At 45.8% G+C, this 19,986-nt stretch overlaps 1 protein-coding gene across 1 annotated transcript in view; it reads right to left on the bottom strand.

Moving 5' to 3' along the window:
* TRIM25 (tripartite motif containing 25) overlaps window positions 1-19,986 on the bottom strand; it is a 570,281-nt gene that overhangs the window by 303,655 nt on the left and 246,640 nt on the right. Inside the window, exon 5 of the mRNA XM_078654404.1 lies at window positions 16,267-16,338. Coding sequence (XP_078510530.1) covers window positions 16,267-16,338 — 72 coding nt within the window. The remainder of the gene's footprint in view (window positions 1-16,266; window positions 16,339-19,986) is intronic.

Genomic DNA, 19,986 nt, shown 5'->3' with positions numbered 1-19,986 from the left:
GGATACCTCAACAAATAAATAGGAATAATAACAAGAAATGTCACCAACTTGTCAACCCCCACAAACACGCTCCCTCCGCAAAGTCAAGTGCACACCCAAATGCCCACAGTTAAAAAAAAAGAACAAGATGACATTTGAAAGATATAAAACAATCATAAATCAGTCACCACTAAGTCCCGCTGAACGATTGCAGTCAAAACGAGGGAAAACAAAATTCCACAACTCCTCACGTAGTATTCACGGGGAGACGAAGCCCTCAAAGATGATAAACACTCCGGAAAACTAAGATGGCTACACGTATTGCGTCGTGACGTCACTATGTAGGTCACGTGGAACAGCGTCGCCCAGAAGAGTTGACAGCGTCGCTAAGACGCGTTTCTAAGAGGCACGGCCTCGCAACACACCATGACGTGCTCACGTGACCAGGCTCGAGAGAGGAGTGCCGTTGGGGATGACGTCGGCGCTTACTCAGAAAAGACCGCAAAACGCCACCAAAATCGCCAAAATTTCCCTGATTTCTCTTGCAAAACGAAGTCGAACGAGGCAGGAACAGCAGCACACTGGATCCACCGTTGTTGGAGAGGAGATGGCTCTTACGCGACAACTTCACAAGATATGCAGGAATCTGGAATCAGGTCAGCTGCAGCAACCGTCGCTAAATGTTGTAAGTGATGGAGCGAGATTTAGAAATAATTTTATTTCAACTCGCAAAGTTAAACTTCGATAATAAAATAATTATACTAATGTGATTGAAGTGAATATTATTAACTAACCTAGATTAAATTGCAGATCATTACACGCGGGAAACTAATATGTGTGCTCATGTATGTGCATTATGTTGCAAATTCTTGTTAGTGAAAAATAATAAACTAATCTTGTCTATTATTTTTGTCAGAATTAAAAGCGGCTGTTTTATTAATGGCATGTGCTTATTTGTGTATGCTCATGTTTTGTCTTTTTGTCTATATGTTGCACAAATCTGTTTGTTGCTTCATTTGCTTCTGCTAGGTAACATAGATTAATGGGTTAATAATTAGCAAAGGTGGGTGGGTAACAGAACAAACTTCATTTCTTTAATTAATCGATGTTTTGTGTTTGTTTATGCATTCGTTTTACGAATGGGCCTGACAAAATGGATGGCAGTCCTGCAGCTTGTGAAAACTTGACCAGAGTAAAAGTCTAGCCATGCGCAGTTGTGCAGACGAAAGAATCATCTTTTTGGCTGAACAAACAATGTTTAATGCAGAGACAAACGTGGTCGAGTTGAATGTGTTCTTGGAGTCTTTGCCAAGGACGGGATGCTGTGGGGTTTGCCAATATTAGGAAGTGAAAGATTCTCCTCGGGAAATGTAACTTTTTGAGGAAGCAAAGAGGATGGTGAAACTAAGAACAATAAGGGCTATGATGAGGCCCCGGACTTGGTCAGGAGTGCGTGACCTAATTGTGGACTGACATGGCTCAGCCAATAGAAAATTTGGATTGACAGAAAAAACGTGCGACAAAGATACTTTAGCTAGTCAGAAAAGGTATAAAAACTGTCCCCATGGGAGGGAGGGGGCGCTTGCTGCTCATCTTCCCCGATTACTGTTAGGCGTGACGTGCGGACGGACACTTTGGAGCACGTAAGGATCAATAGGGCTAAATGACTTTTACCTTTATTCCTTTAGGTGAAGTGAGTTTTAGACAGGGAAGTTAGGGTTTAGGTGATGGAAAACTGTTCATTCTTCTTTTAATCATGCTAATTGATTTTGCTTGAAACTGTTGGTTCTATTTTGCTAATCCTCAAATAATGCTGCTATAATAAAAAGATTCCAATAAAATGCACTTTCCTTGAATAAATAGTTAATAAATAAGATTTTGAAAAGACAAGCTGGCCTTGTTATTTCACAGTCGTTACCATCAGCAGATTCATTTGCCTAAGTGGCTTAATTAAATGCAAAAGTTTACAAAAACCATGGTGAATTCATTATACTGCAGTTGTGTATAAATGTGTATATATTTTATAAATAGGTTTATTAATTAGGTCACATGATTCAGTTGCCCAAAAATATGTTCTGTTTATGGGCCTTGTGTGTGTTATATGATTATTGGTGAGTATTGTGGAGTTGGGTAGCGTTGCTTATGACATATTTTCTATAGGGGCGCAGGATCATAAGTAATAGATGCAGTATACCAGCAAGAGTTGTAACACCCATAAAGGTAGTTTATTGAAGAAATAGGAAAGAGCAATCCACCATCTCAGCTGACCCAACTCGCAACTGTCTGGCTATAGAATCTACACAAGTCAGGCAAGAGCTTAGAACACCTAAGACTCTATAACAGTATGGGAAAGGACACAAAGGAAGGGCTACATAAGAAAGAAGGTAAAATACATTTACAACAGACAGGTGGAGAGAATTTTGAAGAACCCTTAAAAACATTTTTGGGATTCTTGATGAGGATCCAATTGCCAATCTTAAGCAACGTGGAACTGAAATGTTTGCCAGCATCATGAAAAGAACCAAACAGGAGAGGAAAGTCTTCTGTTCTTGAGGTAGAATCCGTCATTGCACGCGAAAACAACATTGGTGGGTGCAGCTGTAGGGTAAGTTCCTTGCCGCCAAATGTGGTAAGAGCCAGAACACAGTTTCATGGGTAATTCTAGCTGTTTAATTTAAAGTATGCTGCACCCACAACCGGACCTCACACCGCATACCAGGATATCCAACAACAGAATAACGTTACTTAGAACCCTGGCATGCAGCGTTCCGCCACGGAACAAAGAACACATTACAAATGATGCAGAGTGTAAGGAGACATCCTCGTGCCATAACACAGCACGAGGATGTAAACATCAAAGAAATACTACAACATCTACTACACTTGCCTGCGCACCACACCCTATTTGTTCACACCAGTTGCTAGCACATAGGTTAGAAATAACTTTTTCAATTCTTTCCAAGAAATGGAAGGGTCCCCACGAACACGAAGAAAAGATTAGCAGTAAATTAAGATAAAAACTTTAAAATAACAAAACAGAACATCGTATAGATACAGTGGTGATGCAGGTAGAAGGGATACAGGTGAACGTGTGATGAAAATCAGAGTTGTGATGCGAAATGTTGTTTCAATCGAGAAAACAATGTTCCCAATGAGAAAAACATTTTGGTTTCATTTAGTCAGCCGGAGGTTTTCCCAACCTCTCAAAATGGCCGCCGCTGTACATGGCGTGCATCGGTTTTCTTTAAGAAATAGAGCGGGCAGCACGTTGATACTAAGGGCACACCTTGTGAGGTTTTTCCAACCTATCAAAATGGCCGCCGCAGGACGTGGCGTGCGTCGGTTTTCTTAGCCGAAGAGCCCACTTCAAGACAGAGCTCAGTGGTGAGTGTTCCATTGCTAGTTAGTAAAATGTTTATTCTCAAACATTTTACATGTCAAGTGAAGCACGAGCACAGCATTTACAGATTTTGCCAATTTAAGAATAAAAGAAACAGTTCCGTGACACCAGCGAAACCCTTGCCCCTAGCAAAAGCAGCAATAGGTTCCAACCAACAGTTTGTAATCAACTGCGAGCGCGGCTGCAAGTAAATAGTTGTAATTGCATACGATTAGCTGCGGAATAAATCGTTAATAAGTGCTCCATAACTAAAGAAAAATTGCACACAATCGGCTGTGGGAGTCAAGAACTCTATCAGCGCTGGCAACAGTACGCAGTACGAGTAAACAGCAATCACCCAGCATACAGGGGCACAGAAGTTGGTTTAGATAGCTTAGCAGCCCAATTAGGTACTTACTGTGTTGCAAGTTCCTTAAGCAGCAGGTTCCTTTAGTAGTAGGTTAATTTAGTTCCTTTAGTTTCTTTGGTAGTAGGTTTATCCAGTTCCTTTGGTTCTTTTGGTAGCAGGTTCATCCAGGGGTGGAGGTATTGTACTTGTTGGCTGCCCCCTGTGCTGACTGGGTTCAACTTAGCGCCAATGTAAAGATCCACTCCAACGCAGGATGTGAAGTGAAGTATCTTTATTAAGTAAGATGCAATGACAGATACCTACAGCTCTTCCTTCCAGCTTGTCAGCCTCAACTACTCCTTCCCTACAAAGAGCAACATTCCACCCTGGCAACAAGCTCTACGTTCCATTTTCATTGAGATAACTCCATATTTTGCCTACAATAACACACAGCATTCAGCCACAGGGGTTTGACCCTTCTATTGTTTAACTGGTATGCATCCACCTACATTACCCGAAAATGTTGTAATGCACTCTGAGTATGTACCTACCACACAAGACTTTGCAACACATCTGGCTGATCCACAACAGCAGGTATTATCACACTTGCATCAGGCTAAGTATGTAAAAACAAACTAACAGACAGACAACAATAGCCAGACTGCAAGGTTGGAGATTACGCTAGTCTGAAAAGTAAACACCCGCGGGGGCGTGGCCAGCAGCATGGTGGAGTAAGACGTGCCTCGGCTCCCGGCTTACTGCACAAATCCGTCGTTAAAACAGCCCCACAAACTTCCAAAACTCCACTAAATTGAAGCCAGTGAGACTCCGCGGACCTAGAAGCCCGATCTGAGGTATCCTGCTGAAACACGGGACCATATTCGGCGCTGAGCGGGGAACGCGGGAGGCTGCGGCGAACCCGCGACAAGATGGCGCCCGCTCCTTCATCCTAAGTGGAGCGCTGCCCGGCTCTGGGGTCGCGCTGCCTGCGGCCCCTCTTTATTGGCGGATCTGGTAATACGGCCCGGCTGGAGGTGAGGCGGGCGGCCCCGTCCGCCTACGTCTGGAAGCAGCAGAATGGTGATCCGGACGGAGGGTCCCTGCCGGGCCAGTGGGAGAGCCGGTTGGAGAATCGCCGAGAGCCGCGGCGGACGGCTGCGGAGGAGAGCACCGAGACGGTGGAGTCCGCTGACGACAGAGGTCCGGGTAAGGAGGGGGGCCGCCTCGCTCAAGAGGCCGTGAATCCTGGTGCTCCCTTCCCCCTCCCCCACCTCCACCCTGAGACTGGGACTTAAATTGTGAGGAGTCCGACGTGGCTGGCTGACCTGCGGCTGCCTCCTACCCTCCCGCCTGGCCTGTCGACGCCGCCGTGGGACGGGGGAGGCCTCGAACAATGTCGACGAGGGCCCGCGACCTGTGTTGCCGCCGTGAGAGGGAGAGCTGGGGACGCACTGGGGAGCGCCGTGACCGGGCCCTGATCGGGCCGGCGCCGTCCCTCTCGAGACAACGAACCACGCTGGGGCCCCCCCCCCTCAGTAAGGCAAGGGTGTGAGTAACGTTGGCACCCACTGAAGCTGTTGTTCACCTGAGGGATACATCGGGGGAGCTGCCTACTTTCGACGCTCAATAGAGGGGGGCCCCGATACAGCCGGAGGCACTGCACAGTGGAGGGAAGCGATACCCGCCTGAACAGGTAGCTGTGTGTGAGACCCTGGGAGGCTCCCTCCCCGCATCCGCCCATCCACAGATGCCCACTCCAGCCGGACTATCCGTTGTAGGCGAGTCCTACTGAGCTAGGGTGCTCAGACTTGGGTGTTCTTCCCCCCCCCTTGCCGCCTGCACCGACCCTCAGGCCACAGGGAGTGGCTACTGCTCAGGCCCGGGGCCCGTCATGGGGAAAAGGGACCCTGCCCAGAGGACGGCCAGACAGGAAACCATCGACAGCTACGCTACGGCACGATCTCAAAGGGAGATGGCCCCGGCACCGCCTGGCACAAGTACAGACACGACCATCATTATGGAGGCAATACAGGCCTCAAGGGCAGATATCCAGAACTCTAGAATGGCACTGGAGACAAAAATAGGCGAGGTGGGTTCAGAGGTCCTCTTGTTACGCCAGGGCTTCAGGAATCTAACGGAGAGAGTGACCGCCACTGAGACCAGAATCAGCGAGACGGAGGATTCCCTTACTGCACTAAAGAAAGATATGGCGGAGCTACAGGCTTCACACAAGCAGCTGCTGTGGAGAGTTGATGATGCTGAAAATAGGGCAAGACGCAACAACCTCCGCTTCGTGGGTTTTAGAGAAGGTATTGAGAAGACCGACGTTGCAGCATTTCTCCGAGACTGGTTAACAGCGACATTCCCACAGGCCAACTTCTCGAACTGCTTTATCATAGAAAGGGCGCACAGGGCCCTGCTAATGAAACCTCCGGAGGGAGCGAGGCCACGGCCGATCATTGCCCGTTTCCTCAACTTTGCTGATAGGGACCTCATCCTGAGAGAGGCAAGGAAAAAAGGGGAACTTAGACCGGAAAATGCAAACATCATGATATTCCCGGATTATAGCCAGGATGTGCAGAAACAGCGCCGTTCGTATGATTCAGTTAAAGCAAAACTGCGTGACATGCACATATCCTACATGTTGCTCTTTCCGGCGAAGCTAAAGGTCTTATATAAGGGCAGGTCGCATTTCTTCAGTCGCCCGGAAGAGGCTTGGGAGTGGTTGGAGGAAAGACCCCTGCTCCGAGGGGCGGAGGAGGAGGGCCGTAGGGTCAGATTCGAAATGGCGGCAGCCAACTTCCGGAGAAGCCCGCCAACGACACAACGGTCCCACATCCCTAGGATGAAACGCCATACACTCTCCCCATTGAATTCGGAACGCACTGCATCGACCAGAGGAGAACGAGACCGAAACGTAACCACGGAGGTGAATCCGACGCCGGGTAACAGATTCAACAGCCTGGACAACCGCATCGTCGACGAGATGGCCGATGTGGCTAGTGCACGCTCGTCAGATTTTGAGGTCTCGACAGATAACTCCCTACACCCCCTGGTCGCGGCGATCCGGGAGATGGAACAGGGGGCTACTGGAGGCGCGGAGGACTGCGGCCTGGACTCACAAGATTCCCACTCGTGAGGAAGTATGGAATTGGTATCCGGAACTGCAGTAAGCCACTGCCGGAGACACGCAAGTTACAAACACCACTTTTTGAATATTGTTTGGCACTATTGTTCTCAGCCTGACTAGGTGCCACCTCTAGCGGCCTACGGGACGGCAGAACTCGTCCAGTCACTGGTTGGACAATTAAGCTGGTGGCGGCCTAGACTGGAGCCCTAGTGTCCTTCAAGTTGGGGTGGTTTGCGGGAGGGCGATAGACCTTTACCGCCCAAAAGTCTCGTGTTTTCTTGGTTACAAGTATGGGATGGCTGGGAGGAGAAGGTGGGGAGGGGGTGGTGGGGGCTGGGGAAGTTCGGACAATTTGTTGGGGGGGATTCTGGGGGGGAAACAGTTGATTGTTTACAGTCATGTTTATTATTGCAACATTCTCCGCTCATACACCAGGAAACACCCACGCTATCACGTTAAAACATCAGAATGGCAAGTACATTAGATACACAACCGACTGACCTTTCCAAACTTAGCGCCCTGTCCTGGAATGTGAATGGTCTCGGTAACAAGGTTAAGAGGGGACTAGTGAACGCATACATAAAAAGAATAGGATCGGATGTAATTTTCCTACAAGAGACGCACCTCAAGGGGTCCAATTGCTCCTTCATTGCTAGGGGACGATACAAAGTGTTGGCCCACGCGGGATACACTACTGATTCCAGGGGGGTGGCCATCATCCTAAAGACCACTTCTCCGTTCTGCATCACACGCACATGGGTGGACCCACAGGGAACGTGCGTTGGAGTACAAGGGAAGTGGCGTAGACGCACATACACACTAGTGTCCGTATATGCCCCCCCTAAACTACAGGCGAATGCACTCAAGACGTTAGCAAACATACTTCTAGAATCGGCCGACACCATTCAATTAGTGGGCGGGGACTTCAACGATGTCATGGATAGAAAGCTGGCTCGCTCAGGGTCGCCGCCCGCTAAGATTACCCAGACACCACTGGCCCAGATGATTTCCACAATTGGTCTTACTGATGTTTGGAGTTGGCTACACCCGGGGCAACTTACATACTCCTTTTACTCGGCCCCCCATAAGGTTTTCTCGCGACTAGACTATATCTTTATGTCCAGACAAGACTTTACCACGGACTCGACCGCAGAATACAGGGTGAGAGGTATCTCAGACCACTCGCCTCTACTAATCAAAGTAGGTCACAGACGCAACCCTACAGGGGCCACCTGGCAATTGGACGCTTGGGAACTCAAAAACCCAACGCTCCTGAAGGAGGTGCGGGCAGATACACCAGTTTACCTGGCTGAAAACGAGGGAACGGTTGACTCAGGAGTAACCCTCTGGGAAGCCCTGAAACCGGTCATGAGAGACAGGATAATGAGTAGAACTGGAGAAGAGAGGAAAAAACTTGAGGGAATGGTGGCAGGGGCTGAGCGGACCATAATAGACCTGGAGAGAGAATACCTGTGCGACAAATCCCCTAACGCCCTGAGAAAACTAGTAGATGCACAACGCCACTACAGGGACCTGGTGACGGATGAGGCTAAGACACAGAACCTGGCCACCCTTCATCGCCTGTATGACGTGGGGGACAAATCGGGCAGACTCCTAGCATGGCTTAGTAGGAAGGAGCGGGCAGCGCAGTGGGTAGAACAAGTTAAGGGTGTAGACGGTAGCCTTGCCTGCACAGATACACACATCGCTGAGGCCTTCGCTGCCCACTATGAGAGTTTTTATACCGCTAGGAACCTAGGCTCGAGTGATGATGCCCTCCGATATATGAGCCAGATTGAAGTACCATCCCTAGACCCGGACGCAGTTAAGGCCCTTGAAGCCGACATCACGACAGAGGATGTTTCTTTAGCGATTGGCAGACTGAGGCCTGGGAAGGCCCCGGGACCCAATGGTTTTCCGGCGGAATTCTTTAAATGTACGACGGACATACTGGCTCCACACTTGAGGAACCTTTTCTTAGGTGCCTACCAGGAGGAGAGGCTCCCCGCTGACCTCTCCGGGACAATAATCGTTCCAATCTACAAAGAGGGTAAATCGCGAGAGGACTGCTCATCCTACAGACCTATATCCCTCCTGAACACAGAGGTGAAACTCCTTGCGACAGTCCTGGCGATCCGGCTACGGCCGGTGATACCGGATCTGATACACCTAGACCAAACCGGTTTCCTCCCTGACAGAGCTACAAAATTCAATCTCAGACGTACACACAACTGGCTTCAAGAGGTACGTGACAGAGAGGCACCGCACTGGTTCCTCTCCCTCGATGCAGAAAAGGCCTTTGATGCGGTGCACTGGCCATTTCTGGCAGGGGTGTTAGAAAAATTTGGCTTTGGCCCCAAATTCCGGGCCTGGGTTCGCCTCCTTTACACTGTACCACAAGCCAGGGTAAAAGTGAACGGGAGTCTATCCCGGGAATTTCAGATTCAGAGAGGGACCCGACAGGGATGCCCTCTATCGCCCCCTTCTCTTCACACTCACCATTGAAATCATGGCGGCCAGGGTCCGACAGAGCTCGACAATTAGTGGATTCAGAATAACAGACGTAGATGCGGCTCAGGAGAAGCTGTCCCTATATGCGGACGATGTCCTTCTATACATCACTGACCCGTAGACGACCATCCCGGAGCTCTTCCGGGAGCTGGAAAATTATGGTGCCCTTTCCGGTTATACAACTAACTGGCATAAATCAATCCTATATGACCCAGGGGGAGGTGATCGTTGGACGACGCTGCCCCAAAAATTAATAACTACTACAGAGGGCTTTCAATACCTAGGGATTTACATTACCCTGGATAAGGCACTCTCCCTTCAGAGAAATGTAGATAGGGTCTCACTAAACTCAACCACGGACATGGAAAGATGGCGCGCCTGCCACTCACACTCTTAGGGCGAGCAGCTTTATATAAAATGATTATCCTTCCCAAATACTTGTACGCCTTACAAAATGAATATTATTCCCTCCCAGACACATTGTTACACAAGATTCATTCGGATCTCCGGGCATTTCTTTGGCTAGGAAAACAACCTAGGATAGCGCTGTCCACGCTTCAGAGGCACCAGTATAGTGGCGGAATCTCACTCCCGAATCTGGAAGCCTATTATTGGGTGGAACACACGACCCCGATTAATGAGTGGCTACACCTGCCGGCAGACCATCCCACCTATGCCCTAGAAAGACATACACTATCCACACACAACCTGCTGCACTACTTATATGGAGGGTCCGCTCAACACAAACTGCTCCCGGCTACCCTTATGACATTACGAGCCTGGAATAAAGCCATGAAACGCACGGGCTGGGACAAGACCCCCACTCGCCAGACACCACTTTGGCACTGTACGTGGCTACGTGAGTTACACAAACTAAAAGGTTTCAAATGATGGGATGATATTGGTATCTCTACCATCGGGGATGTTATAGCTAAGGGAGAACTGAAGTCCTTCCAGAATATAAGAGCTGATTATGGACTGCAAAACTCACAGTTTTTTAAGTACACCCAGTTCCGCCACGCGTGGAAAGCGCAACAACTACAACTGTTAGGGATATCGGAGTATGCTCCACTGGAGGGGCGGCTTCTGCAGGAGCGGATTCAGGGGACAGCAGTCTCACTTGCATACAAAACACTAACCAACAATATGCTGGGGGACCTTGCGAAGCTCAGGGTTACATGGGAGAGTGATGTAGGAACACTAGAAGATCTAGACTGGGAGTTGGTGTTAATGCACCCCCGTGAGGTAGCGATAAAATCGAGGCTGCGCCTTAATCAATATAATATACTGCATAGGACATACTACGACTGGGTACGACTACATAAAATGGGGAAAATCGAGAACGACAGATGTCTCAGATGCCACGGGGCTGAGGGTGGTTTCTATCATACACTATGGACCTGCACAGTGATCCAAATATACTGGTCCCGTGTTTTCTCAGAATTGCGGGAGGTCCTGGGAGCTCCACTGACGCAAGGGAATGTCCAATGATGTGGATTTGCCACGCCCACTTATAATTTTCCTGGTCCTAGCCCTGGTGGTAGCCAAAAGAGACATTGCGAAACGATGGGGGTCCCCGACTCCTCCCGACCTGGAGGAATGGAGGCAAGGTCTAGACCTCTACATGGCGGCTGAGAGGGTGACCTACAAATCAAGGGGGTGCCCTAGAAAGTTTCGAAAAATTTGGTCTAAGTGGAGACATTATCATGGACTGGATGGAGGACTGGGGAATGATTGAGCATACCGTAGCGTTCCTAGTTCATATAAGGGAGGGCGGGTGGGGATGGAGGGGGGAATGGAGAGATGGGATCTTGATGCATAGTCCACTTTTACAATTCTGCGTTGTACTGCATATCAACAGTGTGTTTTTCAGGGGGGGTGGGAGTGGAATTAGAGGGAGAAGTGTTGCTGAATACATGACTGTATTGTTCAGTTATATACAAAAAGCAAATGAAAATGTTTAAAAAAAAAATAATAATTAAACACCCGCGATCACAGGGGCCCAGTAAGCTAACCCAGATATGTGGGTCCCTGTTCTATCAAACTAATCATTAACCCAGTAGTTGTGAAATTACAGTTGCCAGAAGAGTTACCCATTAGTCCAGTCTTTCATGTGTCCCTATTTAAGTCTTATTGTGCCCAGATCCGTCCTTCTCTACCACCACACTTAGAACAGTGGATGGTCACTTTGAATCAGAGGTACAGAAAATCTTTTCTACTAAGCATGAGAAAGGACAATTGTTTTACTTGATTACTTGGAAAGGGTATTGTCCTGAGGGGCACTCTTGGGAACCAGTGAACAATGTTCATGCCCCTCACCTGGTTTGTTCCTTCCATGCCCGTCACCCAGACAAAACACACCCTGCAGGTTGTTCCTTGTTGGGGGGAACTGTCACGACCCCACTTATGCGCCCTCGGTGTAGTGGGCCTAGTGCACAGGGCTTATATTATATTACCCCTGTGGGGTTTTATGGCATGCTATGATACCATGATGTTTCCCATGAATCCATTGTGCTTGAGTCCCTACAAGCATCCCCCAAAACTCTTGAACCAATAGAGTACTTTGCATCTGCTGATACTATGGCCTTAGTGTTGTTTTCCATTATGCACGTTCGTGCAAAAACAATACATTTGTTTCCTTGTTAAATGCTTCCAACCGTCAAGTTGCACCTGCCCTTCCAGTAAGGTCAAAGCAAGTGTACTAACACGTTTCCTTTAAGGGTCATTGAGAACCTTCCAGACTGCCATGTACTCCACGTGTCACATGTGAACTAGCTACATACTTTGAGCCTTCGGGATGGTATACAAACCATGCCCAACCCCAAGTTGTAGCTTGGCCTCGCTCCCTGCGGAACAAGCTTAACTTTTCCCACTCACCTGAAGAATCCAGCCAGAACCGAGAAGTGCGCTAGTCTCCTTCAAGTCCAAATTGAACCAGTGGTTCATGTGGTTCCAGCTCCATTGAAGCCTCCTTCATCTCTTTCGCCTACACATCTACTCATGTTACACTGCGACTCCCTGAGTCAAAGCCTCGAGATATTCTTTGAACTTCAGACAAGTGGAAGAACAAGGCTAAGTACTTGATATCAGGTTAGTGTGCACTAGTCTTCCTGTAGTAGTAAGCAGGACCGAGTATCTGCGTCTTCAAAGACTATAGACTTCGCCTCCATTCCCTCTCCATGATTTTCTCCAGCGCTTCTTGTGATTTTATGATCCAGGCCCTTCTTGCAACCTTGGTGCTTGAACTGTGACTGCGCAAGAACTCAAGACTTTAGCTCTGTGTTTCTCTGAAGAACAGTAGTGCCAATGTTTCCTCCGAAAAGACTGGAGCCATAAAAATCCATGTCAATGAGTTATAACTATATGCCACCAAAGAAGCCCGTGCAATGCAAGCATGACGGCTAATCATCAAACTGGTGCCCATGGCACAGACCACAAAGGTCATTGTGTCTAGGCTTGCTTTCAAAACATATTTTGTGACATCTTGTCTATCCTCAATCATTTAGCAAAGGCATTTCTAAATTCATCAGGGGTGGCTAGCAAGATCTTGCCAGACATCTATATAAAGGCCCAATTGACAGGCAGCATTTTGGTGCTGAAAGTTCAAACATTCTTTTGCCAAATGTGTGGCAATGTGTTTTGACTCCCTATCTGGGGGCGAAAAAAGGGATGCATTTTGGTTCCCCTTGCTTATATACTCTTGACCCATATAAGTTTCAGGAGTCAGATACGGAGTGAGAAAGGCTAGGTCTCCAGTGGTGAGCCTATGTCATCTAGCTATTGTGCGACTAACTGGAGGAGCTGAGCATGGCTTCATCCATGAGGCCATTAAACTGTCCAAGGCCAAGGCTGCACGACTTCTGTCAACAAGCTGTCTTGTGTCCAAAATCAAATACTTCTGACGCACTATATACAAATACGAATGAGGCCTTACCTTCTTTTGGTAGTCCCGGTGGGGATGGATTCTAATTCAGTCTCAGGAGTCCAGACCACTAGCATTCTACAAATCCATGTACAATCCAGCATCAGTATAGCGAGGAAGGAGCAAGTGGTCCACCTCCTCATTGCCGAAACCATCATGAGGTACATTTTGGAACCCATGGATTGTTTAATCTGAGCCGAACTTGGCCTTTAGTCTCTTGTGGTACAGGCATCAGGAAAGCGGCTGGGAATCATTCAGTGTACTAGAGATTTTGATTATTTTGTAAGGCAAGCTGACACAAGGCAAAAGAGGGCGTGGTGGAAAGGTGCATAGGTTTCTTTCACCAGCCACAGATGGAAATCGTGCAGTAAATATGAAACCAGTGTGGAGACTGGATGCAGAAAGGACACTCCCGGAGTCGGGTCGGGACCAGCGCAAATGGGAACCGGCGTGCCTTTCGTGGGAGGTGTGGGCCGGCACCAGACACAAGTCTGGAGAACCCCCAATGGGGTCAGTTTCTGTAGGAGAGAGGCTCGCTGGCAGATGTGCGACTGGGGCCCACACAGCTAAATAGAGTCTGAAGGTGCCCCAAAAGGAGTCCGCTTCAGTCTGAAAATATGTAGCATGGCCTCTTTAAAGCTCTCTATGTGTTGCAAGGAACTTGAGGCACCAAGCATCTGAACAAGACCAAAGTGGGATGAGGCAAGGGGAGTGAGACTCTTGGAGTGGCAACTGCTTGACTAACATCCCTCCCCCCCACTCACACACCCTCCATTTCCTGTTGCTGCAGTGGCAATAGGGAGGCAACTCCAACTTGGCCTTTTTACTGTTGTGGCACAACTTATATTTGTTCATAACACCTATAAGAATTGCTCCCCCGTGGGGAAGTTTCCCCTGGATGCACCGAGGGGACACTTCCCCAGCGGGGAGCCCTTCTTTTAGGTGTTTTAAACACACTTTTGATCAGAAAGAAATACCCTGCTGCACACCTAAGATTTAACTAATCACCCTACCACAGATACAATAACAATAATACCGGAGTATGTGAACCACCCAAGTACCACTTGTATTTGGACATACCCAAGAACTTGCAGTGAGAACAGCACCATGGTATAGAACGGGAGCAGTCATGCATCTAGGAGCAGGGTCACTGTTTTGAGTGCAACCATTTCTTGTGTGCTGCAATCTAGAGTTTTGGTCCCTCATCACATTCTGATGCATCAGGGAGCAATTGTCGCATGACTTTGAGTGACATCCAGTACCTTGAAACCATATGCAAATATTGTTGGGATCTGTGACTGACTGTCCTGCATCTGTATCAGGCAGCATTTGTCGGATGACTTTGAGTGACGCCGGGTACCTAGACACCATATGCAAATAGATTTTGGATCAGTGACCGACTTTGCTTCTTACTTTCATAGAGCAATTTCAAGTCAGTGGTCTGCGGGAACATTTCACTTTGCACAAATTCTAGCTCTTTGGAACTTTGGTGTTAGCACAACTGACATCGTTGGGAACAGCACTGTAGATCCACGTCGAAGGGTGCATAAATAAAGCAACATACATCAGTGTGCAGAGGCGGTGTCTATATGTGACCCCTCTCCATCACTTCCGGGGCAGGGAGAAATAGTCGTGGAGTCGAATAGCCCCACGTATGGGCATGTGGGAGTAATTGCTGGTGAAACATATGGATTTAGTTTTTACTGCTATCAAGGCTAAGAGTATATGATATCTATGTCCAATGTGGCAAAGAACAAGGACTGCTTTCAAAATTGTTGAGGATTTAGAGTAGGAAATTCTCCAAAGGGAAACATAAAAATGTAGTGAAGAGCATTTGTACTCATGAATTACATTTATACAGTGTTTATTATGCTATGGAAAATTATGAATGGGAAAATCAATTGCACATCAATAGGAAAACTAGGAATTCTAAAACAACAAGAAACTTACCGTAAGAACAGGAGGAAACTAAATGAGCAAATGTATGCCTGCTTTGTGAATCATCCCTGACTGTCCAGCTTTTTATCAGTCTAGACTATAGTGCATACAAAAAGGTATACATGGCTTGACATAAAACTTTGCTGATCGAGAACGGACCTCCAGTCATGTTCCAGAGTCTTCCCTCTAACAAACCTTACAGTTACAATCCCAACCTGATTTGATGAAAGTACACCTTTACAGGTTGCAGTAAATATCACAAACATCCAATATGAGTTACCTGGTTCAGCTGATACTGGGAACTGTTTTGGGAAATTTTGTATGTTTTAGAGGATCTGTGCTGTTACTGCATTGTTATATTTTGTCTATGCTACAGAGGTTGAATTTATTGCACGATCATTATTTTTTTATTTACCAGTACTTATGAATTCCATCATTTATCCAATACATTATTTCTTGTTTCTAAAAGAATAAAGCTTAACGTTTACATGCACCAAAACAGTCTTAAAAAGTACAAAATGAAGTTTTATCTCCTTGTGAAATATCCAAAGGCAGGACTGTTTTTGGATCATTTCAGGAATAGTGTTCCACGAGCAAACTTCTTGTGCCCGAGGGCACTTAATACCAATCTTTTCTAACCAAGAGGGCGTTTAATGATTTAAGGGCGTGACTATAATGTATGAATGTATAAATGAGCATAAACTCGGTGTTGGTTGGATTACGTGTTAGGTAGTTCAGTGCATCTAAGGACTAAAGACAATCCATTCACTTTCTTGAATACATTCAAGCAAAGGATCTGGGTGTCCTCAGTGTACATAACTAACTTCACCTTGAAGTGATGCAGAACATCAACCAATGGAAGGTGACTGTGCCTCACTCAGAGACAATCAAAGGGATTCTGTAAAAGCATTATGTTCACTGACCGGGCATTTAACAGACTCTAGCCCAGCTCCTGCAGTCTGCCATATAACAGGCATAACTCTCAGCCAGGAACAGTTTTTTTGATTGTTTATACATTCAATATGCTAAACAATATGTTGAAGATATTTTGTTTCTACCTTTATTTTTCACATATACTTGTTCTTTGTTCGGCGAAGCAGAGCCAAAGGATTCCTCATTTTTCATGTCATCTACAAGGAAAAAAAAATAAACACAAATATATTTACAACCACAAAATAACCTACTGTGTACATTATTGATCAGAGATAAAGTAATTATTGTGTTAATGCCCACTTACATCATGAAACGTTTTTCTCGAAGGTAAAACAACCAAAACATAACATGCAGCTAGGGTACTTTTAGCACAATTGCCGTTTCTGAATGTTCAATCCTGTTTCTGCTTTTTGTTTTTTTGCCTTTTCTTAACCACATTTTAGCAGGCTGTAGAACTATGCGCACTCTAACCTGGTATCAGTGATTAAGACCTGTGTGCCCCCTTCTACATGATGAATTAGGCATACCCCTAATTTGCATATTTATCTTACCTATAAGTCCCTAGTATATTCTACAAAAGCATACCCAGGTCCTGTAAGTTAGACATCACAAGAGGCCTGCAACACCCATTGTGCCATTCACTAGTGTCAGCGGAACATGAATGTAAACCTACCATGTGTAGTGTGTCTGTGCAGTTGTAAAACTGCAATTTCGACATGTCAAAATAATCTCTTTTGACAGACCGAAAGCTTCCTGGTAAATATTAATAAGTCACCCTTAGGTAGGCTTTACTGCCCATAAGGCAAGGTGCATGGTATTTCAAATAAAAGTAAGTGAAAAACCTATTTATACAGTGCGTATAAAACCAAAGGTGTTAAGGCATCACGCCTAAAACACGAAATGGAGGGCGAGGAAACCTAACATATGAGATGGAGACCCACTTACAGAGTAAATAGTTAAGCTTTAAGATTTTTCCTAAACAGCAGGTGATTCACAATTTCTGTTCTGTGACGTGTTAATGAGTTCCACAATTTAGCTGTGGAAAATGAGAAGGGTCTTCTCCCCCATATGATGCAACGGAGGCTAGGTACCACCACCAGTTTGCACGTGGATGAATGACGAATACTGCTGAGTATGTACCACTGGTAGTTAGATCTGAGAAACCTGGGGCCTTGATTATATAAGACCTTATGTGCAATGCATTGAGACTTGAAAGTAATTCTTTTCCACGCCGGAAGCCAATGCAGTTTCATCAGTTCCTCGGACACTGATTGATGTTTGGGGATGTCCAGAATAATTTGAGAAGTAGCATTCTGGACAGTTTGAAGTTTAGCTAAAGGAACTTTATGTTGAGATAAATGCATTACAATAGTCCAGCCGCAATAAAATCAAAGCTAGCACCACCGTTTTCCGCGCATCATAAAGCATAAAGGGAAAGATTTTCCTCAAGGATTTGATGTTAAAACAAGAAGAAACAGTGCAGCTCACTTGTGAATCAAATAATAGTTTCTCTTCGATAATCCCAAGAGTTTTTTCTGAATTGATGGGGAGACAGGGGCGAAAAGAACCTTGGACCACCAGTTGTTATTCCAAATAGAATTATGATAGCCAACAAATCGGGACCTCAGTCTGATTTACATTTAATTTAAGACAGTTATCCTATATCCCGTTTTTAATTTCCCACATGCAATTCCTGAAGTTCAGAGCCACTGAATAAACATCTACAAGGTGGCAATCTGGGTGTCGTCACCGTATGGCAACACTCAAAATCCGAATGACTGAATCAGCTTCACAAGAGACAAAACAAATTTATTAAAGAAGGAGGGACTTAAGAATGAACCACGTGGAACTCCACAAGGGAGGAAAACTGTGTTGATCCAAACTGTCCCCACATTGCTGTTTGAGACCTATGTGGGAGACAAGATCTTGATAGGCTGAGAGCATTGCCTTTAATCCCAAATTGGGATAGACAGGATGTGAGAAGAAGGGGGAGACTGTGTCAAAGGCTGCAAACATATCTAAAATGATAAGAGTCGCAGCCTCTCAGTGATCTAATGCTGTCACCCACAGCTACCAATGTGGATTCAGTGCTGTGCTCACTTCTGAAACCCGAGTGAGATAAGTCCAAAAGCTTATTGTATCAATAAAAGTAATGAGCTGCTGACTGAAAAAGTATTTTAGCCAGGGTGGGTAGCAAACATATGGGATGGTAATGTCTTAACTTCCACGGCAAAATCGCAGTTTGGGATGACATAACTTTGCACAATGGAGACCAGACAGAATTTTGGTTTCAAAAAAAGTACACCAGGTTGTCACAGAAGAACTGTGCCATATCTGTATTGACAGGATTATTAGGGCAAGAGAGCTTATTGACAATTTTGAAGATCTCCTTTGAGGAGCTGTGCGCTTTACTAATTTTAGAGTACGAGTTGTAAAGGGGTGGGCCCTTAGAACTCCTAGACCTGGGTCAATAGATAAGTACAAAATGGGAGTGGTCCGAGTTCGAGAATATTCAATTTACAGGTTATTCTGTATAACTCCATACAGACAAAAGCCACACATTTATATTTCATTAATGTGACTCAACAATTCAAATGATAAAGTATACAATGTTCAAATTCAAATTGCATTTATTTCTGCAATTGATTGTTTCTGTAATTTGATCAAGATATTGGATCTCATATGTTTCAACAATATTCAACGTAATTGTAAATTCATTACATTATAGGTGCTCTCAGTGAGAAGGAAAGGGGAGTGCAAGATGGTTGTGAGGGACTGGGTAAAGGTGGTGTGAAATTAGCAACATCACGTTAAAATAAGAAACGCCTTTACAAAAACACAGTATTTTCAATGTTCCCAAATTACATCACTCATAGGCTAGGTACAATAATTTCTTTAAATCCTATGGTGTGTTTCATTCGGCGTAGTCTACGTTTCGACCCCCATGTGCTGTTAAGGGTTATATCATGCCTCATGTTGGGGTCTTCATCAGGACAACGGATAGAGAGCATCAAAGGACGGTCTCGATCAAATTACAGAAACAATCAATTGCAGAAATAAATGCAATTTGAATTTGAACATTGTATACTTTATCATTTGAATTGTTGAGTCACATTAATCAAATATAAATGTGTGGCATTTGTCTGTATGGAGTTATACAGAATAACCTGTAAATTGAATATTCTCGAACTCGGACCACTCCCATTTTGTACTTACTAATTTTAGAGGTACAATATTTATTTAAAAGTAGGACATGAAAAAGGTTAATGTTAAACACGTCCTCACAATGACTAGGCCCCAAAAGCTATTTTATCTGTAGAGCTAGCTGTTCTATAGGAGAGAACTTTGATACAATATTACACTTAATAATGTTATCTCTGGCTAGGAAACACCTACACATTTCATTCTAGAACTTTTTCAAATATTTATTACAAGCCCAACTCACTTGTGTAGTCCGATTTGTAAAAAATATTGTAGAAAAGTAGCTTTTATAAAGTTACTTTTCCCCTACCTGGGGCCCTTGAGGCCCATTTACGTCAGTTTCAATTGTAACAGAGGAGAGGAACAGTTCCCTTGATGAGGTGTGAACTTGCTTCTAGAGTGGAGACACAAGCCTTGGGCGTTGGGAGGTGTACGGTTCCTCAGGCAGGATGACCAACTGGGTTGTGCCCAAGAACTTGATTCACTTCAAAGAGACCTACCCTACTACAGGCAAATGCTAGCTGACACCTGGGAGCTAACATGTCAGAAAACATCCTTTGTTTTCTCAGTCGGCAGGCATCAATCCTAGTACGAGAGGAGCTGCCCCCCTCCCTGGAACTGGTATCGAGTGACTACATAGGAGT

This window comes from Lissotriton helveticus, chromosome 7 (genome assembly GCF_964261635.1).
Source record: "Lissotriton helveticus chromosome 7, aLisHel1.1, whole genome shotgun sequence".
Lineage (NCBI taxonomy): Eukaryota > Metazoa > Chordata > Amphibia > Caudata > Salamandridae > Lissotriton > Lissotriton helveticus.
The sequence above is the reverse complement of the archived record's forward strand: the minus strand, read 5'-3'. Positions and strand labels throughout refer to the sequence as shown.